At 41.7% G+C, this 27,995-nt stretch overlaps 2 protein-coding genes across 2 annotated transcripts; one reads left to right on the forward strand and one right to left on the reverse strand.

Moving 5' to 3' along the window:
• BACH1 (BTB domain and CNC homolog 1) lies at window positions 1–26,554 on the reverse strand. Its single transcript, XM_059466436.1, has 5 exons — window positions 26,463–26,554; window positions 14,454–14,751; window positions 11,231–12,607; window positions 9,380–9,586; window positions 1–3,323 (listed from the first exon to the last, which is right to left on the reverse strand). The coding sequence occupies exons 2-5, from the start codon at window positions 14,691–14,693 to the stop codon at window positions 2,862–2,864; spliced, it is 2,286 nt and encodes a 761-aa protein (XP_059322419.1). The 5' UTR covers window positions 14,694–14,751; window positions 26,463–26,554; the 3' UTR covers window positions 1–2,861.
• LOC132087561 (collagen alpha-1(III) chain-like) lies at window positions 24,951–27,913 on the forward strand. Its single transcript, XM_059493917.1, has 4 exons — window positions 24,951–24,986; window positions 25,565–25,615; window positions 25,732–26,707; window positions 27,909–27,913. The coding sequence occupies exons 1-4, from the start codon at window positions 24,951–24,953 to the stop codon at window positions 27,911–27,913; spliced, it is 1,068 nt and encodes a 355-aa protein (XP_059349900.1).
• The last annotated feature ends 82 nt before the right edge of the window (window positions 27,914–27,995 follow it).

Below are 27,995 nucleotides of genomic sequence, written 5' to 3' on the forward strand. Positions count from 1 at the left end.
TTTGTAGAAAGGATAGTGGTTTTTATTGCAGACTTAGAAAATATCGAATTATGAAAAATACAAAATCACTGTTGTAATTATCTGTTTATTTTACAATCTGTATGCCATCATACCCATATGGCTTTAAGATAGTCTGTTCAAAGTACTTTAAAACATGCTTTAACAAAGTATTTTACAATTTCAAAAACGAGTATTTCTTTACTGGAAGAGAAAAAAATAAAACCAAACTCCAAAAACATTTTCCTGAGAATTCTGTATCATAAAATTGTCATTCATTCGTAACATTTGCAAGTTGATGATACAGGCTTATAGAAGTCAACATGCAACTTGTAGGTCTATGGCATTAAATAAATATTTTAAAAATTACTTAGATGCAGCTGGTCAGGCAAAATCCTACTCTCACACTTCATCAAGTTCCTATCAGGTTTAAAAACATGATGTTACTTTTATCATAGGTCAATGACTGCCATGATTCCTGCCCTGGAATCCCTCCACCATCAGCTCTATGGAATTCAGGCTGTGGCTGATCCCCATACTCCAGAGTGGAGCACAACTCTTCAGGGATATTCCAGCCTCACACTTGCTCATCACTGACCTTGTCTGCCAACATCTGCAGCCAAGTGTGTCAGGGCTTTGGGCCACTGGAGAAGCTCCCAGACAGCCATTCCCTACAAAGATGCTCCACCTCGTTAGAATAAGGACTGACCCCAAGGAATTCCATGTCCAACTAGGTGCACTATTAGGACAATGTTTTAATGCCATTGTCCACGTCATTTCAGAATATCACCAGCTTTAAAAGTAATAGCAGTTATCAACAGTAGAGGTTTGGGCTTTGAATTTTGTTGTGTATTGTTTCTTGTTGGTTTGCTTTTTAAACAAAATGGAGAGGTAAGAGCAAAATGCTCCTCAAGGTGGCAGCATGGGAGGGAGACAGGATTAAATTAACCAGGAATCTACAGAAACTGAAGAAAAAGCCCAGAAATCTTCATAAAGTAATACATATACAGGATCATCATATCTCAATTATGTCATTTAAAAGAATTTCAATCCAATTATCATGATGTCTGCCATGTAGTATTTATTTCTGAATTTCAATTACTGCAAGCATTGTGATTTATACAAGCTAGGAGGCATCAGCATATTTTTTCCCTTAAAAAAGTAATGGTATATGATGAAAATCCAAGGATTCACCAGAGATTTGAATCAACTTTCAGTCCCATAGGTGAGGTAGTGTAGTCATTTGTGTTGCGTGCTGGTTATGAGAAGTCCTGTTGAAATCTTGTAATTTTTAAATTTTTGTTTTAAATAAGTGGCTTACTGTATTTGTTAATGCTATGTTACCTATGGATGGTGGGGAGAGGAAAAAAAAGAGCCTTGCCAAGAACAAGTTGTGCCTTGCTGCAAGGTAAAACTGAAAAGCAGTATTTACAAGGGCCATTGCTTAGTTGCTGCCTACTGTACATGCACACAAAGACACAAAAAGCTAATACACATTCTGAGGTAGGAAATGAAGAATTCCACTGGCTTGTACAAGATTCTTCATGTTTTGTAAACCAGCAAACCCAAAGTTTTCTGTGGTGAGGTTCAATACTTAGTTCTGGTGTGAGAATAGCATCTAAATAACAAAGCATCATTGGTAAACAATATGCATCCACTGCTATGTAAAAATCTAGAAAATGGGGATTATTTTCAGCAGCTGAATTTCTCCTTCACAAAGTAATAAAGGAAATATCTCCAGCTCATTTCTTCAATAAACTTTTTATATATCTATGCTAATAGCACAAGCCATTGAAAATATACTACAAGTTTAGCCATAAAGTATCCTGAAGATTGATTCTGAAATAGAACTTTACTGGTCCCAGTGATCAGAGAACAAATATTTGTAACTTACTTTAGGCAGTTAGGCACTGAAAGAAAAAAATGTGGCCTGAATACCTTAAAAAAAAAAAAAGTTTGTCCTTAGACTTTCACAATACTTAGATTCCAACTTGCCACAAAGAAGCAGCAAGCCTGAAGGTGCTAGGACAGGAAGTCCCAATACAGCTGTGAGTTTTAACAAGCCTATGGGATTCAGATGCCAGAGGACTCAATGCACACTCATCCAAGAATGCACCAGTTTCAGATCTCTGCCTTCCACAGCATGTTGTTATTCCTCCCACTAAATTTAGAATAGAGCAGAATGTGGCAGCCCCTCTGCTGCTCCAGTTCTTTTAATTCTGGACTAGAGTGACAAGACAAAACCACTGATTCAATAAAAGCCTACTACTAACCAATTCTACTACCAGTAGTAGTAGCCCACTACTTTAATTTAGTCTTCTCTGGGACAGGGAGAGGAACAGCAGGAAGCAAGGAGCTATTCCAGAGTGCACTTCTCAAAATCTCTTCATCCTGTCATGTAACTCAGCCCATCTACAAAATGAACATTTACAGAGCTATGTATGCTTCTTAAGGTTTGTTCACCAGGAAAAAAGAAATCTTAGAAGAATTCCAGGTACAGAAGTCATTGTGCATCAACAGCTGTCAGGAGGCTTTCCTTAAAATGCAGAGTGGCATTAAGTACTGTGGCATAAATCAGAGTAGGCTGCTCTACACATGAACAAAACTTCCTCACAAATAAGCACCTGTGCATGGAATTCGTACTTTCCAACAGCTTTCCTGAACCCTCCCTGGCATCACCACACAGAAAAAGCTCCAAGGCTGACACATACAAATTACCTTCTGGAACTACACAGAACAAACCCAAAGCTTGTTTCAAAAGATTAAACTTCTATCTTCTCTCTCACTTAGTAAGTTACATTCCAATAATGCTCAATCCCACTTCTAGTTGCAATGTTGAGAGGCTGGCAGTGGGAAGGAGAGATTCATTCATCTGTAGTGCATTTGTCAGTCATTTGCTGGCAGAAGTCTGTGATGCCACTGCTCTGCCCACAGGGCTCCAGGAGTGATGTTTGCTCCAATGTTCTGGCAGGAACCGGGTGCAGTTCTTGGCCTTGGTCGTATGTGGCCTCACACACGCTTTTGACACACTGGTAACAGGAACTCTGCTCTGCTGTGGGGGTGACACCTGAAAGACCATTTGCTGATTCTACAGATGCTGGTACCACAAGCTCACTATCAGATGGAGCAGTTTGTTCTCTTTTTGGGAACAAAAATGAGAGTGGACAATCTGAAGAAGAATATTTTGCAAGTATTTGTATTTGCTCTTGACTCAAGGCTGCTTCCTTACACACCTGCTGGCAAAGTCCAGTCAGATTCTGCTTTGTCTCACCCAGAGTTGATAAAATGTGGTTTCTTTCCTTCAGCAAATTCTCCTTCTCATTTTGCTGCAAAAAGAAAAACAGTACTTTAGTCTACATTTCAACATAAGAACTACGCTCCTAGCAAAGCTAAACCAAGACTTTAAATACTCTTGTCTGCTGAAACAGAAGTAATTTGGCATTAAGAAAGAAAGCAGCAACACAATCAAACACATATCAAAAGGCCAATCTTAACCTCTCTGGAAATACCATCAGGTAAGGTATTTGATGTGGTTTTTCAGATATGCAGCTTTTTCCAAGCTCATACTGGCAGACAAAGGAGTAATTTGTAGTTACTGAGCAAATGAAACATAGCTGCACTTACTGTAAATATTCCTGAAACACAAGTTCTAGAGGATAACACAAACCATTACAAATGAGCCAACAAACATTAAGCAATGTTCATAGAGATTCATATTTTAAAATTGAAATGCTGAAAAATCAAATATCATATTTTAACTATAGATACTATTCCACTAGGTGAAAGTAACTTCCATTCTCAAGAAGTGCCAAATCCACAACAGGACAAACAATGGAGTTAAGTATAGTTCCTAAATTAGATAGAAAATTTAAGACAGGTAAAGGAAAGAAGATGTGGTCAACAACTAACAACCTTGAGATAACATAGCAGGATTGTTCAAGCACATGGCAACTCAATAAATATCAAGTAGAAAAATGTAGCCTGTGTTAAATCAAGCTTTTATTTGGCTTCAATGTTGTGAATTTTTCTGAGGCTTCTGACAGAACTGGCTAAAGATGAAAAGACACTGATAACTAAGAACTAATCATGGAAACAAACAACTTTTTGAATAAAGTCAAATGATGAAATGACAAAGGTCAGGAAACAACCAAGACCATCATGAAGATGTTGAATGAAAAGGACAAAGAACCTGAATCCAAACATGTCACAACACATACATTTTTAATTCTGTAATTAATTAATTAAAAGAAGATAGAGTTTTGAAGATATATAAGGCTTTAAATAGTTTTCAAGTTTTAATCATAGGGACTATGTGTTACATAGCTACTGTTATGTCAATTCACTCTTGGAAAGTTTTGTATTTTCACTCCTCCTCATATCCCCTTTTGCAGAGAAACCTCATACTGCAACCTCTACAACTTCTTTTTGAAAGAACTGATTAAGTTTAGGCAACATTTGGCAAGAGGAACAGTTGTTGCCAGTTCTTTTTGTCTAAAATTAGAAGAAAGAGGACTTGGCTAATAAATTTCTATTTGTCAGCATACTGGGAGCAGCTGTTAACCATAAAATACGCCACACTGGAAAGGAGCCATCAGGGTCACTGAGTCCAACTCCTGAGCCTGCACAGGACACCTCAGGAGTCACACCCTGTGCTGAGAACTTTGTCCAAATGCTTCTTGAACTCTGTCAGGCTTGGTGCTGTGACCACTGCCCTGGGGAACCTGTTTCAGTGTCCAACCACCCTATGGGGAGCCTAAACCTTCCATGACTGGGCTCTATGCTGTTTCCTTGAGTCCATGTCACTGGTCACAAAGAGATTGGCACCTGCCCCTCCAGAGGATGCTGAAGACCTCAATGAGGTCTCCCCTCAGCCTCCCTTTCTCCAGACTGAACAGACCAAATGCCCAGAGTCACCTCTTATAAGATTTCCTCCCTCCAGACCCTTCCCCATCCTCATGAGCCTTCTCTGGATGCTCTCCAATGGCTCAATGCCATTTTTTAAACCATGGTGCCCAGACCTGCCCCAGCACTCGAGGTGAGGCTGCCCCAGAGCAGAGCAGAGAGGACAATGTCCCCTCCTGCCTGGCTGGCCATGCTGTCCCTGATGCCCCCAGGACATGGATGTCCCTCCTGGCTGCCAGGGCACTGCTGACTCCTGTTCAGCTGGTCATGGACCAGAGCCCCAGGTCCCTTTCCATGGCACTGCTCTCCAGCCTCTCCTTCCCCAGCCCACGCTCACAGCCAGGGCTGCCCTGTCCCAGAGCAGATTCTGGCTCTTGCCCTCGTTAAACCTCTCGTGGTTGGTGACTGTCCAAGTCTCCAGGTGGTCCAGGTCTCTCTGCAGGGCCTCTCTGCCCTTGAGGGAGCTGACAGCTCCTCCCAGTTTAGTGTCAGTGGCAAACTCAGGGTGTGTTCCACTGAGTGCTGTGTGCAGGCTGTTAATGAAGGGGGTGGGGAGCACAGGGCTCAGCCCTGCAGAACCCCACTGATGTCACCCAGGCACTGTCACCATTTGTTCCTGACCCAGGACCCAGCTGCTCTCCCCCACATGATGTGTTTACCCAGCTGTGGGCTGGACATTCTGTTCAGTAGGATCCTGGGAGAGCCTGTCCAAAGCTCTGGTGAAGTCCAGGAGGATCACACCTACTGAAAAACACCTGGAGAAAGCTTTCCTAGATCACCCTGTCATACACGGAAATCAGTTTTGACAAGCAGGACTTTCCCCTCCTGGAGCTGTGCTGGCTGTGACTGATCCCTGCATTGTGCTCCAGGTGTTTTTCAATACTAACCAGAATAATCTTTCCCATTCTGTTAGGCAGATCATCTAATACCTTTTGGGTATGTAGAGGCACTCAGTTGTGTATTATGGACTGATGAAATTATCTGGACTGCTATTTAAAACAAACATGAACATGCAGAAATAGTTATTCCAGCATCAATTCCTCACCCCCCTTCTGAAGCTGTTGATAGGTTAATACATTTAAATATTATTGTTTTATTTTATCAGCATTATACTAATACTACAAAAAAATGTCAGTTAGTTTTGAGGTCATAATCAACTGAGAGCTCTTTTGAATCTCCTGGTAAAGAATGTACTTAGTTCTCTCACCTCACCCTGCTATAATATATGTAACGAGATCTCAATTACATTTTTGTTGCAGCACTGCACATCCTCTTCCAGCTACAGAATCTTCTTCTGGAGACCAGTTGTCCTCTACTCTGCTCCCCCTCACAAGTGCCCTCATTTTAAAAGTTTCCAAGTGAAAAATCCAAGGATGGGTCAGGTTGGAAGGGACCACAGTGGGTGATCTGGTCTGACCTCCCTGCTCAGGCAGGGTCACCCCATTGTCCAGGAGAAAGTACAAAGAATGTGAACATACACAGGGCTCTGAAAGAGCTGTTTCTAACAAGTCAACATCTCCTAAAGCAGCCCTTGCATGCTCTCAAATACGGAACATTAGTGACCAGCAAGAACACCCAGATTCACCTGGAAGGTCAATAAGCAAAGGCTATATGGGGAGGTAAAAAATGACTTTATCAGTATAGAAGAAGAAAAGACATGATCAAAGGTAACTCTCCCAGATAACAGATTCAGCACTGAACAATATTTTTCTTTAATATAAGCAGAACTTAACATAAGATTTCCAGTTTTACAGACTCACTTGTGAGGGGAGGTACCTCAGCAGATCTGTAGTCTGACCTGCTGCTCCAAACAGAGATCAGGTAAGATCAGGCTGCTCAGGGTTTTGCTCAGTCATGCCATAAAACCCTCAAAGACAGCACATGCACAGCCTTCCAAGGTGAACTGCTCCACTGCCTGCCTGTCCCCACTGGAAGAAAAAACTTTCCTTACACTCAGATGAAATCCCCCTTGCAATTTAAGACCATGTCTCTTGTTCTCTTGCTGCCAGGTGCTCCCCCAGGAAGCTGAAGATCTCCCACTACCAAAGAATCCATAACCTCAAGGACTGCCCCACAGATATGGGCAGGCAGCCATGAGGTCTCCCCACCCCTTTTCCAGGTAGAAGCCCCATTTCTTCAGCCTCTCACCACAGAAGTACTTCAGGCCTGGCCATCCCAATGGCCTTCACCTCCTTCTGCCTGTCAATGTGCTCCTGGAACTGGGAGGGGTGAAAACCCAGCAAACAATTCAGTGTTACATGTGCCAAGACAGGAAACAACCACTGCCCTCCAAAAGGGGCTGCAGTGCTGCTAACACAGCCCAGGACACTGAAGGGCTTTTTTCCAGTCTGGACATGCTGCTGATCCCTGCCCAGCCTGCTGTCTGCCCAGGGCCCAAGGTGCCTGTCAGCAAAGCTACTTGCCAGCTGTCAGTCTCCAGCCTCTAGTCAGGCAGGGGTCACTCTGTTCCAAATATAGGACTTTTCCAAGAAACACACCACAAGCTTCTTCTGAGAGAGAAAAAGCTGAAGCAGCACCAAATAGAAACTAATACAAGACAACATGCTGCACATACTGAAAACCAGGATGAGGAATTCCAGGAAAAAGTATTTCCTAACTGGTAGTACAGAGTATTATCTACTTGTCAAGAGCTGTCAAACTATAGCTACTGTTCTATTCCCTGTCAAAGCTGCATTACAGATGATACCATGAGAAGATCAAAGTCTAAAAGGTCTGAGACATGACTGACACAGAGAACAGGAACAAGGAGGATGCCTGAAGCAACCTGGATGTACCACACATAGCTCCTCCATGACATCTCTTTTCTTCCATCCACCTGGAAGTCATGCCTGGACAGATCTTGATGTTTCTGTATTTGTGTACAGCTTATACAAATTTGATGATCTGTCAGCCATGGTCAACACCTCCAAACAGAGTCTTTCCAGGAATTTCTGAAGAAACTTTCAGCACAGTTGAAAAGAACATATGCAACTGGAACATGTTTGTGCCCAGAGGATGATTCATATAACTCAGACCCCACCTCACAGTTCTCAAGACTCAACACTTATTATCTAGGCCTTGCACAGCGTTACCTGTCAAACAGCAGACATTCAGTCTGTTCCAGCACAGGGCCACAGAAAGAAGGATATTATGTTATAATTATTAGTCTCAAACAGCCACATGCCTAATCTTGCAGATCAACCTTTAATTCCCTGCCCAGGTATTGCAAAATATTGACAGAGTTACATAACAGAAATGACAACATGATGACAAAACCCGGCAAAAAGTTCTGAAATGTCAGAAATGCAACTTCTCCCTTCAGTAAAGATATTATTAGTACAATCACCTGATTACCCTCCCTCAGAGAGCACCTTCTTCATTGAGCACAACCTGCTCTGTCAGCTTATCAGAGCTCTATGGCACTGCAAGCCTTCTTTCAAAGTCAATCTCCCCACTGCAGAAGTAGGAGCAGATGCAGTGAAAGATGCTGATCACAAGAAAATAAGTTTCCAGTCTGTGCAATTTGGCTCTAATTTTACTTTCCTTTTCACTTTGAAGTCAAAAAAGATGCAACATGATTGCTATTGTTCCAGCTGATGCAGATACCAAATTCAGGCACACCAAGCCTAAAATGCTCCATGGACAAGAATGAGTACAGTAGTCCTAAACAACTGAACTGTTTTGTGTACATGGTTATGACCAACTATGAAACTGAGATGAGAGTCAAACAAAGACTTGTTTTTCTGAAAACCACTCAATTATCTTCTTGCCTTTGTTATTTTTACATAATCTTAACCTCAGATTACTTACATTTCTCTTAAGTTACATATTTATCTTTTTATTGCCTTCTTAAGGAGGAAAAAATATATTAACAGATGGCTGCTGAGAAATCTGGATGCATCAATTCCTCAGCTACAATCTTCATGCAACTGCTAAAAAGGAAAGCAACTTCCCAAGTTCTTCTGTATCTTCTGCCTTTCTGCAAGGGTCTCATTTTTAACATCCAAGACTCAGGAAACAGTTTGCCAGCCCATGTTGATGTGTTCCAAGAACAGAACTTACACAACTGACAATTGCATAACCGCACACTTGATCATGAGCAATACCAGGAGCTGAGGAACAAAATCTTGCAGCAAGAAAGGGGAAGAGGCAAAAAGCAGTGTAGGATAACAGCCTGGGAATCATTCTGTACAATTCAATTCAAAGCTTATGGGTTTCAGAAACATCATTCACCAAAAATTATGCTGTGATGCAGGTTTTATTTGAATGGAAACAAGTCCAGAGAAGGAAAGATGCATGTACTTTAGAGCAAGGCTCAGAAAAATCTAGAACTGCAATCAAGTAGTTTTATATAAGACTGATAAAAGTTTAAGCTTGAGTGGAAAAAGCAGTAAATCACCCCAGTCTCAAGCTACTGCCAGATAGGCAGTCAAGATGTTTAGAGAAAGACATGACAAGAGCAATGAGTATTTATACATACCAGTTTTTCAATTTCAGATTCAAGATTTTGTATACAGTCCAGTTTTCTCTTGCGACATCGCTGCGCTGCAATTCTGTTTTTGCTTCGTCTTCGGATATCGTGAATGCAGTCCAATTGTTCAGGAGTTAATTTATGCATTTTCAGAAACGACTGGAAGTCATTTCTGGAAAGTGAGATAATCCTTTGTGCATTAAATGGCAGTTTTACCTAGAACGTGAGACACAGCTGTAAATCCAAGGTGGAACTGATATATACAAACACCAACAACTCAAGTTTCCATTTTAAGCATTCTTTACCACACAACTCATCTTTATTCCTACACCTCAGAGACAAGAGCAAACTAACACAACCACCAGATGATGGGATAAAATCCAGGGGATTCAACTACAGGAGCTCAAGCACAGGTGCCATAGAGTATTTGCACATTTACACGAGATCCTTACAAGCAGACAGAGTAGGCTGAAAGCTACTTGTGTGTACATCAAACGTGCAGGTGATCCACTCTAAGATGATGAGTTACAGTTTGGTAAGATACAAAACAGGGGTCAACACTCACTAATATAGTCTAAAGTTTTCCCAAAGCTGCTATTAAGACTGCATCCTGCATACATTTTTATACCCATGCTTTTTTTTTTTCCTACAGGAAAAGTTCATCTGAAACAGGCATTTCCTTAAAATATAGAAATTATAATATTTGTTTTTTATTTTTTTTAGTGTTGGAGAAGACAGAGGACCAGGCTCTGGCTGCTGTTATACACCCAAGCTACAAAAGCATTTGAGATCACTAAGTGTTGACTAATACTGAAAAACATATTTACCTTTACAAAATAATCACCATGGTTTTGAGTATTCAACTAAAGATATTTTATTTTAATCCTTACATTTGAGTATAGTAAGTAGCAGAATATGTCACCTTGCTGTGGTCAAAGATCTGAATTTAGTTTAAAAAGAACACAGAGAAATCTTTTCTCTGATTTGGCTACTACTACTGGTGACAAACAGGCAAAAAATAATAAAAAATCCCAGAGTACTGTCCTCAGCAGTGATACCACCTTCTCTGTCACATAAAGGTGAGGAATGTATTTAACCAATTCTGGCCTTTTGTTTAGCATTCCAGATTTTTTGTATTGATGGCATGTTCCACTTATGTTCAGTCTCAGTAAGGCCCTGCATCTTGAAAGACAAAAACTTCAGTGCTTTAAGAACAACTGAATTTTTGTAACACTGTATGATCTGTCATGCAGAGTTACACTGCAATTCCATGGTTCTAAGAACTGAGATGGAAATTGTTCCAGGTATATCACTTAGTGCTAGAGAAGGAGCTATAACAATATCTCCTTCTTATTACAGCTACTGAAGCCAGCTTAAAAGCTTAATTGTCACTTCACATTAAATCTGAAGTATCATTTCCCTCTCACCTTCACCCCACACCTCAGAAAACTGGTAAATTTCTATTAAACAAACATTCCAAGAAGTTTAGAATTTAATAAAACTCTAAACTGAAGCAGATAAAAGAAAAAAAAAATCTAAGAATGAACCTTCATGCCTTGATTTAAGGCTTGCAACCTTTTCTGACAGTTGTTCCAGAAAAGCCTTAAAAGATCTAATATGTAGGCACCTAACACTTCAGTATCTGACCAAAAATACTTTCATACTTTTATTCAGTCTCCCTGAATTAACAGTGACCTTCCATATAAACCTCTGAATGGTTATTTAAAGTTTTGAGTTCCAGACTTTTTAAAACAAGCAGCCACAGAAAAAACCCCAAAACAACAAAACACAGAAAAACTCAGACTTTTTAATATGGCCTTAAAAGACTGGGAAGCAAAGGATACATCAGGATGTTCTTACCTCACATTCTTGTTCTCTGGCTGAACAGGATTCACTGTCCCCCTCAGTGTCAGTCTCTGAGTCCTCTCCCAGACTTATCACATAGTTATAGGGACACTGTTCTTGTTGCTGTCCCTGAACATAATCTCCACTGCTTATTTCAGAGCTGTTGGAGCATCCTTCAGTGCTCAGGTTGCTTATGAAGGGGCAATTGACAGAATTCAGTGTTGTAAAAGTTCGCTGAGGGCAAGGTTCAGGGCTTTCACTGATCCTGATCCCCAGCCACGGGCACTCTGATTTTTTCCCCGAGCAGGAGGGCTCTGAGTACTCTTTAGAAGGTGGCAAATGTACTTGACAGGCATCTGTGCTGGGAACATCACTCCAGAAGCCCTGGGCCAGCTGCTCTGCTATCTCTCTCTCCACGCTGCTTCGATCTCCAGCTGAGGTGATGTTGGTGGCTTCCCTAATGCACAAATCCACCTTTGAAGATGGGTTACCTTGACTTTCAGTTTTGTCATTTCCAGCTCCAGTACTTGACACAGTTTTTTCAGCTAAGACTGTGCTGTTTTGCATACTACTGAAATTCAAGTTACCATATTGCTCACAACTATGTAAAATAGACACAGAATTGAGTCCATGAGGTGCAGCAGAGTTTTGGGGGAAAGCAGCAAGATCCATTTTCTCCACAGGACATGACACATTCCGAGTTACAGAATCTCTCTTTGACTCTTCTTTTTTCTGAAGGCCTTCTTCCCCTTCCTCCATTTCTACCTGAGTCTCTTCACAGTTTGAGATCAGCTGCATAGGCACACACTCCTGAGCTTTTTGCATGCCATCATTATTATCAGGTATTTCCTTCTCAAGAGAAGCTGCAAATGGGGGTACCTGAACATCTTTAATACTGGAACTGGACTCTGAAGTATTAACTTTGTCATTTCCAAATGCTTTCTGGAATTTTCTATACTTTGGGCATTGGGAAGATAAGCTGGAAGCACTACCCCTTTCTAAATGTACAGGATCACAATTTTGATTGGCATTATTTTGGAGAACAGGCAATGATTTAGCATTTTCTTCATCTTTACAGGGCTTTGTGTCAGGAATTTGACTATATTCCTTTTCTAGAAGAGCTTCTACTTCATCATTTATTTCTAGGTCTCCATCATCCACATTGCCAGTTTTAGGGTTTGCTTTCTGACAATGCTGCGTGCAACACTTCTTCCTAGGACATTCCTGGAAGTCCAAAAATCTGAATTTGAGAAACTGAAAGCAGGACTCTTCAATGTTGCGTACACCCAAAAATTCTGCACATTTGCAAACTTCAGACACATTGTCTTTATTTAAAACAAGTTTTGCTGTATATGCAAACTGAAGCAAAGGACTAAATCCTTTAAGTGTTACCTATTACAAAAACAAATGAAAAAAAAAAGATTAGTATGGTCAATTTGGGTTTAAGCAGAGAAATACACAAATTTACCTGTCTTGCCAGCAGGACAGAGCACAAGACAAAATCAGCAGACTTGTTCTATTGTGAAAACCTGGTCAAACTCATTCTGAAATAATTACTCTGATACAATTTTATAATGCACATTTTGTGAGTTTTCCTTACTGTGATCGGTCTCTTAAGAAAACATTCTCACAACGCAGTGCTTAAAGCAGAAAATATTGCTGTATACTGAAAATCAGTAACTAGGTTCCAAACTCACAAAGATATATTTCAAAGCAAGTTGTATACTAATTACTCTATAGTATGATGCTGGTATTTAATTGTAGTTTTTGAAGAGCAATTACTGTTAATCACTTAGTCTTATGCACCATTTGTGGAAAAAAGTTTGAAGAAAAGGAGTTTGACCACATATGATTATTTACTACTACAGCCACCTACTCCTTCCTTCTTCCCATAGATTTGAAGAAAGGCACTCAAAAATGGTACACCAAACAGAATTCTCAGTTTAAAGCCCCTTTAGAACAAGTGATTTTAATTGAACATTTATGTCTTCACAACAGTTGCCTATCCAGGAACCCAGAGATAAACAAAAACTGTATCATTAGAAACTGTGCAAGATTTTCTACACATGAAACAATGTCTAAGGAATCAAGTAGAAAGCCACAAACAGATCCCACAAACAGATTACCAACTACAGGACACTTCCTTTAGCCTCTTCTCTGCAAATGAACAATAAAGCAGTATGTCCACTATTAATACTCAAACTCAAGTCCACACTCTGCTCCCTGCCTTTACTGAAATGATCAGTATTTTATGTTAAATAAAGCACTATATCAGTGCATTAACTACACTGAATCCTTCTGCCTGCAAAATAATGAATTATTAATGCAATTCAAGAATCAGTTGAGGGTTTGTTTACTTTGGGTTTTTTTAGTAGTTGTTTGGTATGTTCTTTTTAAAGAACACAACACATAAAGTGAAGTTGATGAGATCTGCACAGAGAGCAGTCCTTTAAAACTCTCTGTAAACCCTTATGACCTTCCTAAAGAATTCTTAAAATAGCATTTGAAATATGCTTTGGAGGTTACACCACCACATTAATTCATCCTTCATAATGTGGGGAAGTAGAATGTAAAAGACAGTTTATCCATAAGCTGTCACCATGCTTTCAGACTTAGTGTAGTTAACAAAACAAAAACATTACAAACAATCAACAAACATTAACATACACAACAAACAAAAACATTAACAAAACATCAACAAAACCAAAGTGGCTTTACAAATAAGTAGCATTCATAAATGAAACTGAAAGAAAAAAATGCAATGTATTTTAAAATTGTACCTTCTTTCTATTTAAGGGAGAAACACTGCAAAAACTGCAATGATCAAGAGGGGAAAAACCCTCTACTCTTTTCACTTTCTCTTACACATTTCTGGCTACCTATGCTCGAGCAAGAAAAAAATTGTAGAAAGACTCTTAATGTGACTGACCTAGAAAAGCAACTCTTGCAGTAGTCATTTATCTAATTTTTATTTGGGATGAAAGTCCAAGAATAAAAACACTGGCAAAAAACCAACAGACCCCAGACCAAGATGACAGCAGTTAGTCTTTACAATATAATATATATTAAATACTTGATTTAAAAAATATTTCTGGTACCCAGATTGTGGGCTGGTGTCTTTCAGCTCTTCAATCCCCTACTCTAAATCGTCAGTTACAAGCAGCCTCCTGTAAGAGAGAACTGAACAAAGCAGATTAGAAGCACAGGCAGGTAGAATGCAGAAGGGAGTGACACTCACCTCTTCCGGCAAAGTGATGATAAGATCAGCGTCCACCTGGCCCACAATTCTGGAGAGGAAGTAACTGCTGCAAGCTGCAAGCACGGCTCTGTGAGCCCGGAATCGCTGATCTTCCACTAGCACAGTAACATCACAAAGGATGTCTTGCTTTCGCTGATCGTCCAGGCTGAGGAGAACATTGGTACTGTGCACTGAGGATTCGTAGGCAAACACCACGCTGTTGTTCTCACTCAGAGACATTCTGTATCACAGCTGGGGGTGTGAGGCTCAGGGGAAAGCATGCTTCTGTGCTTCACACCTGGGGAGCAAAGAAAATGTACCCCTGAAAGTCATGTCCGACAGGAACCCATTGGTACTGAAACATGGGCATGATAAACGTGCACTGTTCTGGTCTAATTCTTCAAATTAGTACTTCAAATAAACGCATGCTTGTGACATTCACAGTGCCCAAACCTTGATATGTACATCTTTACACAGCTTTTATAAATCTCACAGACCAAAAAATGCACTTCAGCAATAAAGAACTGCTCTTTCTTAGCCAAGTGATTCAGAGACTTAAATTAACTGTAACACCTAGAAATTATCTTTAACTCTATGAAAATGTAAAGAGAAATAAAACAAATGCATTAAACTAAAGTTCACCAAAATACTATGTGAGCTACTTCTGTTTACTGATTCGCCTAATGCAGACTGAAACATATGTGCTCTGTCTTGTTTCAAAAGTATTTTGTCTGCTAAACCAATCAGGCATTGGTAAAATACCCTGATTTTCTAGTAGGTTGGAGTTTTCTTTTAAAATTTGAATTGTCTAACTGCCTTAATGCAAACTTTTTTCTCCCTTTTCTTTCATGACTACTTGATTTGTCATACTTGTTGCAAGTTTGCTTTCCCAGTGGATCATTATGATTCAGATCACCTGGCAACAGAATAGTCTATTTTCTGATAAAGTTTAAAATAATAGTAATCACTGGATAATAAACAGTTAAAGTTATACAATATTTTAAACCTTGAAATATATAATGGTTCTGAAGATTCTTAAATTTGCAGAAAAATAGAAGGGCTAGGGAGAAGGCAGTTCTGCTAGAGAGTGCAAAGTTTGAAAGTATTTCCAAATCTGATCTTTACACCATATTTCACTTTCAATTGAGCCCTTCTTCCAATTAAAAGGAACAAAAAAGATTATGAAGAAGTGTCCTTGCTCAATCAAGAAACCACTTAAGTCAGATTTGGAATTATCCTGCAAAGAAAATCTGGTGTTCCTAGGACACGTTATACCTTAACAAAGCCACCATTGAGATTCACTTGAGCCCGGAGTTCCCGTAACTGAGCGCAGCTGTGCGGGCTCACTGCAGCTGACACGGCGCTGCCTCATCCCTCGATTGCCCAACAGAGGTTGCTGCCGCTGCCAGCTCCCAGCAATAACGAAACTGTAGCCAGTGCAAATCCTCGGCTTTCAGGTGTGGGGGAACTCTCACAACACGGGGAGTGCACAGGGCACGGACAGATTTAAACACACTGGAAAAAGCAACCACGCTGTGCTCCTGGTTACTCACTGCCCCAGCTATTCCCATGGCACACAGGCATTCTGAGGGAACTTGGGAACAGAAAGAGGAAGAAAAAGATCCCCATTTCCAGTGGCAACAGCAGCACAACACTAGTCTGAACCCCAGAGAAGTGCAGAGCACATCAGCACTCCCTGCCTTCCCCACTCCCTTATGGAACACTGCTTAACTTCACCAACATGTTTGGTGAAAACAGAAGTTTTGAGAGGAAAATCCCTGAAGTTCCACAAACCTGAGTTTTTCCCTCTAAGAAGTGGCAGAGAAAAGTGCAATATACCATGCACTGTTAATCCTAAAGGGCTTATTTTTGCAAGGAAACAGTTTAAATGTTTTCATATACCTAATAACAAAACTACAGATTCGTAAACTTAGGAAATATTTAATTTCCAGTCAATTTACATGGGAACTAAATTCCTCATGGAACTGCTATTCATGAAACTCTACTTTTATAAGAGCTTATGAGAAGTAACCAGTGCAATATAAATTATATATTCCTAACTGGATTGCTCTATAGCCTAACTTACCATATTGCTCACATCTTACAGCACACAGAGTTTAATGAAGTATAACTGTGTATTTGTTACAAGGTGAAAAAACCCAAAACTCCAAAAGGGAACAGAGGATAAACCAGAAAAATTGCAGACTAAATCCACTAAATCTTCCCTGTGGTGGGGAGCACAGGGAAGTACTACAGACACATATTCTGGGTGAACACTTAGGCAAACCCATGAGGCAGACCATAGTCAGACAAGCCTTAAAGTGTTCTTATCTTCTATGAAGAAAGAGCCCTCAGACAGACAACACATATCATAAATGCTGCTTTTGGGTTTTTCCTGATAAAATAATCAATTCCAATATCCAGTTCAGTTCATTACACTTCCATAGCGCAGAAGGCTAAAAGGCACACTAGTTTATTTCTATTTCTATAGATACAGACAAATTAATGCAAGGAAGAGTTAACCCTCCTTCTCACTTATCTCTGTGAGACACACACCATCCATTCAAAACAGCTTGTGGACAACTTGGAACACTGAGGGAAAGCTTCCAATGTTTCAGCTGCCAAAAAAACCCAAAAACCCACCAAAAAAACCAAAACTCAACACTGAAACACTACCTTCTGTCTCTTGAGAAGTGAATGAAATACTTAGTTTGAGCATAACTCCATTTGACACTTTACTCTGACAGAATGTTGTATTTCCTAACTGGACTTCACCAGCCAAGTTATGTCCCCTCTGTATTTAAACGGGATGACAAGTTTGAGGTATCCATAATACAGCATGGAGCATTTAACAGGCATTTCAAACTTCAGGAGAGCCTTTAAAAAAACTCCAGAAAATAAAAAAATACCACTCCTACACTACACACAAACACTAAATTCCTCTCAGCCTTTGTAAAATTTAGGTACTTGAATACAGTAAAAAGAAATCCAAAGGTAAAGCATCAGAAAATTGAAAATGCTGGTGAAAACAAAAGCATGAAATGGGAAAGAGAAAATGCAACCACTGTAAAAAGCTGTTACACTTAAGAATTAACAGAGGTCAAACTTGTGAATTCTGTTTTCCAGTTGTGTAATAAGGGCAGGGTTACACATTTATGATAGTATCTGTCACAACAGCCAACCAGATTTTCCACAGCAGTGTGAGAACAAAATAACCTCTCTATAACCAGATTTGTTCTGCACACATCCACAACAAGAACACTTCCTGTCACAGCAAAGAGAAAAAGTACATCTCTTCTGTAAATGGTTTAATTTCTCTTCTACTGTAACTGTTCTAGAACTCAGAATTCTTAAAATCGGTTTTATTTATGACTGAGTGGACAAAGAGGGGCATAGGTATGAAGCAGAGAAAACAATTCATTTAATCTTACAAGTTTGTGCTGCAACTGTCATGAGGACAGGCCTTCTAGGCTTTTCTGTCCATTTAATGTAATTTAATTTTCTACAAATATTACTTATCAGGCTCTTTTTTCCACTCTCAGAAATATTATTAATATCAGCAACCAGGTATTAAAAAGGAAAACTGATACTAAAAACAATAATAACAAATCACATCCTTGGAAAGCAGCCTAAAACTCCTATAATGCTATTTGTATTTTAAAAGTAACTTTCAATCAAGGAAAACTAAAAGTAAGCACAGATAAATTAGAAAAGTATTCCACAAGCAGCTGACTGTATGTGGAAATCACTGCTCACAAAGGAGGTGCCAACAACCATGTGACTGAATGCAAAAGATGCCAAGATAAAAAACCATGCAAGAATATTATTTAACATATTTGTAGCAGACATTGCCATAAAAAATATGGAGAGCCCAAAAAGATCTTGCAAAACTTAAAATAGTTCTTATAGCACAGGTTGGAAGGATTACAGAAGCAACACCATGAAAGCTCACTTACAAATGCCCAGTTTGTGGAAGAAAACGAGTAGTGTGAGCATTCCTCAAATTCCTCTCACCTGAAACCCTGCACACCTAATAACCTCACACTCTGGAGACTGAAAATTAAAAAAGCTTGTGAAATAAGCAGACACACATGCCAGTACAAAACCTACATGAACACTTGAAGCACAACCAATCGAGTTCTGCTCTGAGAACACAACCAAGCCTGCTACTACAAAGCTTTCATTCTTTATCACTGATCTTGAGATAAATAATGTTTTGCATAAGGACAAAAATATTTCCTCCTAAGTACCAGCTAGAAAACTTTATTCTGCTTTATCAAAGAGAAGTAACTAAGAGAAGTAACTCCATTTTTTCTCCCTACTAGTATACAATTATGAAAATTATGCCCAACAGTTACCTGCAAAATTGCCACATCTTCAGTAAATTTAGACGTCTCTCCATCTAAATGGCTATATATATATATATTTATTTATTTCCAAAGAACATATAAATACTTATCTTAATGGCAATCAGCACTGCAGCCACATTTAAAAAGGAATACACATTTAAGTACACAGTAGAGAGACCAAAGCAAGATGCTTACCAGGACTCATTGTAAAATACATCTCATCCAAGGCTCATTTTTCTCATGCATTCAAAGTCATTCATAACCTTATTACAGGAAGGTAATAGTGAGGTACAGGGAGTGTAAGGTACTTTAAAATTAGGCTGCAGGTTTGCTCATCTGAGTGCTTATACCTGGTAACAATTACTGCTCTTTACTAGCTGACTGGAAAATAAAGATAAATATAAAAGAGTCACTTGGTGCAGATCCTCAGATAAACCATGAAGTCTCACCATTGATAGTTTAAAAAAAATATTACAAATATGAGAATCATGATGGTTGAAATCAGGCAAAGCTAAAGCTATAAGTAACTGTTCCTGCTAAGTTACAGAAGAAAAATAGTAGTAAGAGAGGTAACAATGTTGAGGAATGTATCCAGTGCAGATAAAGTACCAGAGCAGGAACAGAGTGCCAGAGTAGAACTCAAAATAATGTGATGTATTCCTCATCCACACAAAAATCCCACACAAGGCAGACAAACTTTCATCCAAGCTCAGCACCACCACCACATATAAGAGGGCACTCAACATCTTGTGGACAAATAAGTGTTCTGGAAGAGTTGAAGGAAGCTAAAAGGCATCAAACTGTCATTGAAGCTGACAAAAGCACACACATTTGTATATATGTTTACCAAAATGCTTTTTGAACACTCTGAATGTTTCAAGTGTCATTAAAAATACTAAATCAGAGCACAGAAACCCATGAAAATCAATGATATCTTTATTACTTTGAAAACTTAGACTTTCAGGAAGAACAGCTAATTACACTTTACAATCTTCACTCTTCGTGCTAAATCCAAGGTCCTGGAAAATTAAATTCCAGTATCTAATGGTCACCAAGATGCACTGGGAACACCAAATCCAGAGGCAGCATCCATCTCCTCATATCAAAGTTTGTCTTCTAAATTCTTTTTTCCCCCTCCAAACTACAGGTTTTTCAAATTCAGGAACCAACAGACTGAAGAGCAGCGTAAACCAGAGGAGGTTTTGACACAGAAATCCTTTGACACTGTCCCTCTTCTCCTGTTCAGCTGAGGACCTGGCACTGCAGTACGCCTTGCAGAGCAGCTACTCCTATCCAGCAGGGCCTCCTCTGTGACCAGGAATTTCCAGCTGCACATTGAAGAAGAGAGGACTCATCCAAAGGCATCCAATTAACCCAGTCCAGGGTTATTTGACCCAGTCCAGGATCCAAACCCAACAATCGTCTCAAAAACTCACTGCCAAATCAAACACAGGAATCTACCTTGTTACCATCACTTGTAACATACCTAAGAGCAATAAACTAGCAAAAATGGATCTGTGGTCCTTCTGTTTTAAGCCATAGTTCTAGCAAGAGCCAAGCAAAACCACTTGAGCTACAAGAGTTACATCCTATGAGCTCAGCGTTCTTTTAAAGAGCAAAAGCCTCTTATTTTCTATTGGTGAATAAATCCAATTCAGATATTCCTATAAAGAAGAGCTAGCCTTTTATTCCTAGACTCACATATCAATTATGCAGCCCTACCACCCAAATAGATTCAGTCTACACGTGTCTGGCTTTTTTCTGATCTGCAACTATCTATAATTTCCATACATGATCCAGCTTAAGGTTATAAAAATGTAAACAAAACCCTGTTCCTCAGTCCTTCCTTAGTGGACAAGCACCCAGCAAGAGCACACTGGGTATCAATCCTCTCTAGCAATCACAGAAAGTGTCACTTGTACACTGGTGAAGGTGGGAAATAAGAGAGCAGAGAGCAAAGCTGCCCTTGGTGGCTGTAGGACCCAGGCAGGACACACCCTGGCTGTCACTGCTCTCCAAGCTGCTTCAACTTGGGCACCCAGATGAAAATTCAATTGTGATCACAAAAATGGTAAAACTAGCAAGATTAATTTATCATCTAGCAGACAATAAGGGTCTGTTCAGTTAGCACCATGCTTCTAAAATACCTGTATTCTTGGAACACTACAAACTCCTCAGTTGGCAAAAATACAATTGTAGACCCCCAAAAATACAGCCTGGAGAAAACAAAACTCCTGGTGCTACCCCTATTATGCTGATCTACTGAATAAGTTCTAGCAGGTCAGTCATTCCATCAGTTTTCTCAGGGTTTACATTTACTTAGCCTATAAAAAAAGCTCTGTCATCCATACACGTGAAGTCCAAAGCAACAACTATAATTTACTACTGCTAAAACAAGACAGTTTAGATAAGACACAGCTCATTCAAAACACTGCAAAGGCTTTTTTTCTACAGCTTTATCTCTCTGTCCTTGCCCCCAGCTATCTCTCCTTTTAAGGAAACAGTTATATTACAGATGAATGCCTGCAGTGGTTAATAGCTGCTGATTCACATTGTGCTGACAAAGAATGAACAAGCACTTTAGTGTGCATGTTCATTGCTTCATCTTCAAAAAGACTGCAAAAGGAAAAAGTGATAAAAGCACAAAAAGCAAGCTTTGCTGCCCAAGAACAATGCTTGCTCCTTTAGGAAGAAAGTATATTTAATCTTCAGTTATTAGCAGAGTCACAAATCTAAATTGTTTTCTTTATTAGTCCAACACATGGAAGATATTATTCACAGCTTAATTACCTATATGAGATTTTAAAAAGTTACTAGTTTGTATTTTTGTAGCATAATTTCAAACACTGCATTTGGACTCCTGTCAAGTTACAAGTGAGTATTAAAAACAATCACGGAAGTCTGACAAGCCTTAAGTCTGTGCTAAGTGTCTTAATTTGTTTTCCAGGTTTTAAGGCTGAATACACACTTTTTTTCCTCAGTATTTGCAAGTTGTAGGAGAAACTGGGACATGGGAAGGAGAGCAGGGGGATCCTGAGAATGCCAGTAGTCACAAGCCTCCAGAAGCCATGATTTTAAAAGGAAAAAAGAGAGTGATACCATGTAACCATGGACATTTTCCAAAGAACAGAAGTTTGAAAAGCTTCCCCCAGAGGATGACACAAAGTCCGTATCAAAGCCAAACAAATCCCAGACTACTCTGCACTTGCCCATTATTTTAGATGACGCTAATTGTTTAATTTTTGGATCAGGGATGAAAATCATGATGTGGGATTTGGTTTGTTTCACTGCTAAAAAATGAAATAGGTCTGAAGGGATTTCAGAGACTCCTCTGAAAAAATCCATCACTTACAGCCCTTCAGTTGTGCTGGCATTCACAGAGAATTGCTCTGGAAAGATAACAATGCACAGACTTTCTAAAGAACTTAAAAAAACCCCCAAAGCACCTATCAACAACAGAAATAACCACAAACACAACACCTCAAAAATACAAGTAAAAAATGCTTTTATGTTCTCTTAAATAAGAACTAGGTTAGATAATATAATATTCACTTAGGATAAGTAAAGCATGCACAACTAAACTCTACTGTGAACTCCTGCCTTTGCTTAAAGGACAAACACCTTTGTATTTAGAGCTACATATCCCACTCATGGCTACAGTTACACAAACCACATCATTAACTTCATCTGAATAACTACCACAGTCCATTTACAAGTATGTATGTCAAAATGTGTATGATGAATACTAAGTTAACCATTTAATGTACTTAGAAGGACACAAGAAACAAGATGAAAGAACTGTGAAACAGCTATATTTCCAAGTCAAAGAAAATACTGGTTGGAAATGATATTTAGAATCTCATTTCTGGCATTATCTGTTTAACTTTGATTTGTTTCCACAACTGTTCTTCATAGTATGTGAAACTGAAAGAAACCTGCAAATGTTTTAGACATAAATCAGAAAGAACTTCAGAAACATTTCTATGAAAACAGAACAGCACAGGTTTATCAGAACTAACAATATATAATAATAAAGCTTAAAAAAATATATATGCACTAGAGCAGGCATCAGATAATAAAGGTCCAGCAAATGTCTCCAACAAATTACATCAAACTGTCTCAGTCTTCCCATCCTGAAACTGTAGATTATTTCCTATCTGACATATGATGTCAAAAGACGCAATCTTACTAGCTGACCTGTAAATAAGCATTTTTGGGATGCTCCCACATGAAATACTGATCTCCAGCTCTGGGGACCCCGACATCAGAAGGACATGGATCTTCTGCAATGAGTCTAGAGAAGGGCCCGGAGATGCTCTGAGGGCTGGAGCCCCTCTGCTCTGGAGACAGGCTGGGAGAGCTGGGGGTGTCCAGCCTGGAGAAGAGAAGGCTCCAGGGAGACCTCAGAGCCCCTGCCAGAGCCTAAAGAGGCTCCAGGAGAGCTGGGGAGGACTCTGGATAAGGGCCTGGACTGGCAGGACAAGGAGGAACGGCTTGAAATCAAAGAAAGCAGGTTTAGCTATTAAAACAATTCTGCCCTGTGAGGGTGGCAAGGCCCTGGCACAGCTGCCCAGAGCAGCTGTGGCTGCCCCATCCCTGAAGCGCTCAAGGCCAGGCTGGACAGGGCTTGGATCCACCTGGTCTAGTGGGAGGTGTCCCTGCTCAGGCAGGGGGTGGAAATGGATGATCTTTAGGGTCCCTTCCAATGCAAAGCACTCCAGGATTCTGGGATTTGATGGCCTTAAAAGTAGCATGAACAGGGCAAGCAAGTGCCATATATTTACTTATCACAGTGTTTGTCAGTGGGCCAACACTGGAATCCAAACACCTACAAACATTATGTTAACAGTTCAAATAAAACCAGTCACAAACAAAGGATCTCAACACAATTTTTAAGATTAATTGAATATTCTTTAAGACACAGGCTCTCATTTATAGACCTTTAGTCACTGACACCCTAGGCTACACCTCTCTCACTCTCCAAAGTATGTTTAATGATTAAACTCAATTTATTTGTATTTCACCAATGCTTCTAAAGTCAATTTACCCTTCACAGCACACTTTCCCCTTTTTAAAACTTCAGTAGGTTTTCGGTCAGTTGAGCCTTCCTCTGACCTTCTAACTCACTTTTACACCAAATACATTTTCCCTTCATAACAACAAAACTTTCTTCCACCCTTAAGGAGTGCCTTAACCAAAAAACACTGCATACTGCTGGAAACAGAGTGACTTGTGGTGCAGCCTTTGATTGTTACAGCAAAGTAAGCCTTGCCATCACTTTTAGTCCCCTCTCCAGACTGCTTAGCTCTGAATTAGAGGTGGGGGCAGGGAAACCTGCAGGTGGATCCTCACAGGTTATCCCCACTGAATCTACACAACTCAGTGATGGGTTCAGCAGTTAATTTTGGCTCACTCAATGTTTTGTTCCTACCCACACTTGCATCAACTAACACACTACCTCTGCTTTGACTGGGGACTGCATACAAACAGGACTCACATTATGAATGCCACAGGGTTTTCTCCTGCTCCCCAAAACCTCCCCATGAACCTTTCAGTGGTCAAATTCTACAGGACAATTAAAATGCCAGCATTCAGACACAAACATGAACCCTCTGACTGATCTACCACCCTTCTTTGTCCCCACACCAGCCTGCCCAGGGCAGGGAGAGGGACAGGACTGTGGTTAAAAGAAAACCCATGAAGTGTTTATAGAAACAGGCTGGTTATCAAACGTGGAAGGTGGGGATGACAATGACAAGGAGGCTTGTTGAGCTATGTTCCCCTGAACCACAGAGCAGAGTTATTTGGGACTTACAGAACTCATGTGCAAAGACCTGTCTATTCTACACCTAACAAGAGTGCCCACCTGACCCAAAGGATCACGTGAAGGCTATGGGTTTTAATACTAGACCATTTCTATCATAAGAAATTTATTGGTGATCAAAATATCCTTTGCATAAGAATATTAGAACCTATTAAAAGCAATTAAACATTTAGCACATTAAGATCTTCCACATTTTTACACATAAACTCAAAGATACAGCTGAAGCTAAAGCTGTAATTCAGCATTTTAGTTAAAACCAGGAGTGTGCTAGTAAAACAAACTTCCCAAACATCCCATTTATTATGGTTGTGTTCACATCACAAGATGAACCCAGACAACAAGAGTAGGCTCTTTTTTGAAGTAAATTGGAAAACACACTCTAGAAGTTCTCAAGAATTTCAAATACTAAGGGATTTAACTTTTTTTTTTTTTTTTTTCAGATTTACTAAGCCAGGTCAAAGGGAGCCCTTCTGAAAAACACAGTGGGTACTCAGTTTTCAGTGACAACTGTTTCTCTCTTTGCCTGTTTGGGGCCTCACTGCTTGCTAGACACATACAGGCTTATTCACTTGAGTTAGGGCACCCAAGAGTAATTATGCTATTTAAGTAATCTTTAAAGTTAAACTCATATTACAAACAGTATGTTGTGATCTATCTCAGATGGTTTAATTCAGACTCATCAAGTTGACAGGAATATAGTCCTTTCTTTTCTTACTGTATGGTGTAATACTTGAGGTTAAAGAACTGACTCTATATGCCAGAGCATTCTGAGTGCCGCATTACCTTCACTTACAGTAAATTGAAATGACTCCATTACTGCAGCCAGATGTTTTTCACACAAACTGCCTTCCTCAAGTGCCTCAAATTAACGTGTCGTCAAAATTTACTCCACGTACAGTTATCTTTACTGCTACACCACTTTCTCCCTCCTTTTCTAGTTCAATAAGGATTTGGAAGACCGAGTTGTAGATGATTTTAGGCTAAAAGGGGTAACTGTTCTTTTGCGATTACTACATTTCCACCAAGCCCCAAAGCACGCCGAGGATCTCAGCGCACAGAACAGGACGGACAGGATTTGCATTTCGTTGTTTACAATCTAACGCAGACCTTCCCCGGCTGCCCCCAAAGGGAAACACCAGCTGCAGGGCAGAGCGGGGATCCCGCCGATCTCCCAGCGGGGCTGAGCCGCTCCTTTCGCACAGCACCGAAAGGACAGCGCGGCGTGGGACACTCGGTCAGCGGGGCACAAGGGCACCCTGCGAGCCGGGGGAGGCACCGAGCAAGGAGCGGGCTGGGGGGAAAGGGGAGCAACACCTTCAGCAAGGCACCGAGCAGGGAGCGGGCTCGGGGCAAGGGGGGCAATACCCACAGCAAGGAGCGGGCTCGGGGCAAGGGGAGCAATACTCTCAGCAAGGAGAGGGCTGGGGGCAAGGGGAGCAATACCCTCAGCAAGGAGCGGGCTCGGAGGAAAGGGGGGAAACCCTCAGCAAGGAGCGGGCTCGGGGCAAGGGGAGCAATACCCTCAGCAAGGAGCGGGCTCGGGGGAAAGGGGGGAAACCCTCAGCAAGGCACTGCCAAGGGAAAGCCGCCGCCGGTGCCGGCGCTGACGAAGCGCCTCCGCCACCGCCCCGGCGCCCCCGCGGGCGGGACCCCCAACCCTGAACGGCCGGCCCGCACCGGGAGAAGGCCGCAGCACCGGCACCACCCCCGTGAACGCGCCGCGACCCCCGCCTCGCCGCGCCCTCCGCCCGAAGGGTGCCGCCTTGGCTACCCCGCCGCCAACCCCTCACCGCGCACGCTCCCGCCAGCGGCCCGTACGTTGCGGTCCGGCTTTACCTTGGTGCCCGGTGCCCGCCGCCGCCGCCTCACGCCGCCCGCTCTCGCTCCCCGCGCGCCGCCCGGGCCCGGCCGCTCCCGGCTCCGGCTGCGGCCCGACTGCGGCGCGCGCCGTCAGGTGACTGCCCGCAGCACCGCCCGCCCCCCCGCGCGCACGCCCCGCGCACGCCCCGCGCCCCCATTGGACGCGGCGCTCGCCGCCGACGCGCAGCCGCCCACACGGCCGCGCATGCGCAGCTTCGCCGGCGCACGGGGCGGCTGCAGAGCGCCGGGACATGGCGGCCGCCGGACCGTGGCCTGCCTGCCCTGCCTCCTTGCCCTGCCTCCTTCCTTCCCTCCTTGCCCTGCCTTGCCCTACCTTGCCTCGCCTCCTTCCTTCCTCCTTCCTTCCCTCCTTGCCTCGCCTTGCCTCGCCTTGCCTCGCCTTGCCTCGCCTTGCCTCGCCTTGCCTCGCCTCCTTCCTTCCCTCCTTGCCTCGCCTCTTCCTTCCTCCTTCCTTCCCTCCTTGCCTCGCCTTGCCTCGCCTCGCCTCGCCTCGCCTCGCCTTGCCTCCTTCCTTCCTTCCTTCCTTCCTTCCTTCCTTCCTTCCTTCCTTCCTTCCTTCCTTCCTTCCTTCCTTCCTTCCTTCCTTCCTTCCTTCCTTCCTTCCTTCCGACACTTCCTTCCGACACTTCCTTCCGACACTTCCTTCCTTCCTTCCGACACTTCCTTCCGACACTTCCTTCCGACACTTCCTTCCTTCCTTCCTTCCTTCCTTCCTTCCTTCCTTCCTTCCTTCCTTCCTTCCTTCCTTCCTTCCGACACTTCCTTCCGACACTTCCTTCCGACACTTCCTTCCGACACTTCCTTCCTTCCTTCCGACACTTCCTTCCGACACTTCCTTCCGACACTTCCTTCCTTCCTTCCTTCCTTCCTTCCTTCCTTCCTTCCTTCCTTCCTTCCTTCCTTCCTTCCTTCCTTCCTTCCTTCCTTCCTTCCTTCCTTCCTTCCTTCCTTCCTTCCTTCCTTCCTTCCTTCCTTCCTTCCTTCCTTCCTTCCTTCCTTCCTTCCTTCCTTCCTTCCTTCCTTCCTTCCTTCCTTCCTTCCTTCCTTCCTTCCTTCCTTCCTTCCCTCCCTCCCTCCCTCCCTCCCTCCCTCCCTCCTTGCCCTGCCTTGCCTTCCCTCCCTTGCCCTGCCTCCTTCACTCCCTCCCTACCCTGCCTTGCCTTACCTCCCGTCCCTCCCTGCCCTGCCCTCCCTGCCTCCTTCACTCCCTCTCTTCTTCCTTCCCTTCCCAGTTCCCCGTACCTGTTTATCCAAGTGCACCAGGGAAGGCAGCCTCCTCCAGGAGCTCCTGAATAAAACGTTCATGACAGCACTGCTAATGGGAATTTCATTGTTAGGATATTTTAACCCAGTTTAACAACTCAGTGTGCCTTTGAATGATTCTTTTTTAATGTCTTGTAGAGTGACGCGCTGTTTTACGCTGCATTTAAGTGTCACATCAGCTGTTTTTACAGTAGGCTTTCAGTTTTGAGAGGCTAATATAGATTT

The sequence above is a fragment of the Ammospiza nelsoni genome, chromosome 2 (assembly GCF_027579445.1).
Source record: "Ammospiza nelsoni isolate bAmmNel1 chromosome 2, bAmmNel1.pri, whole genome shotgun sequence".
Classification (NCBI taxonomy): Eukaryota; Metazoa; Chordata; class Aves; order Passeriformes; family Passerellidae; genus Ammospiza; species Ammospiza nelsoni.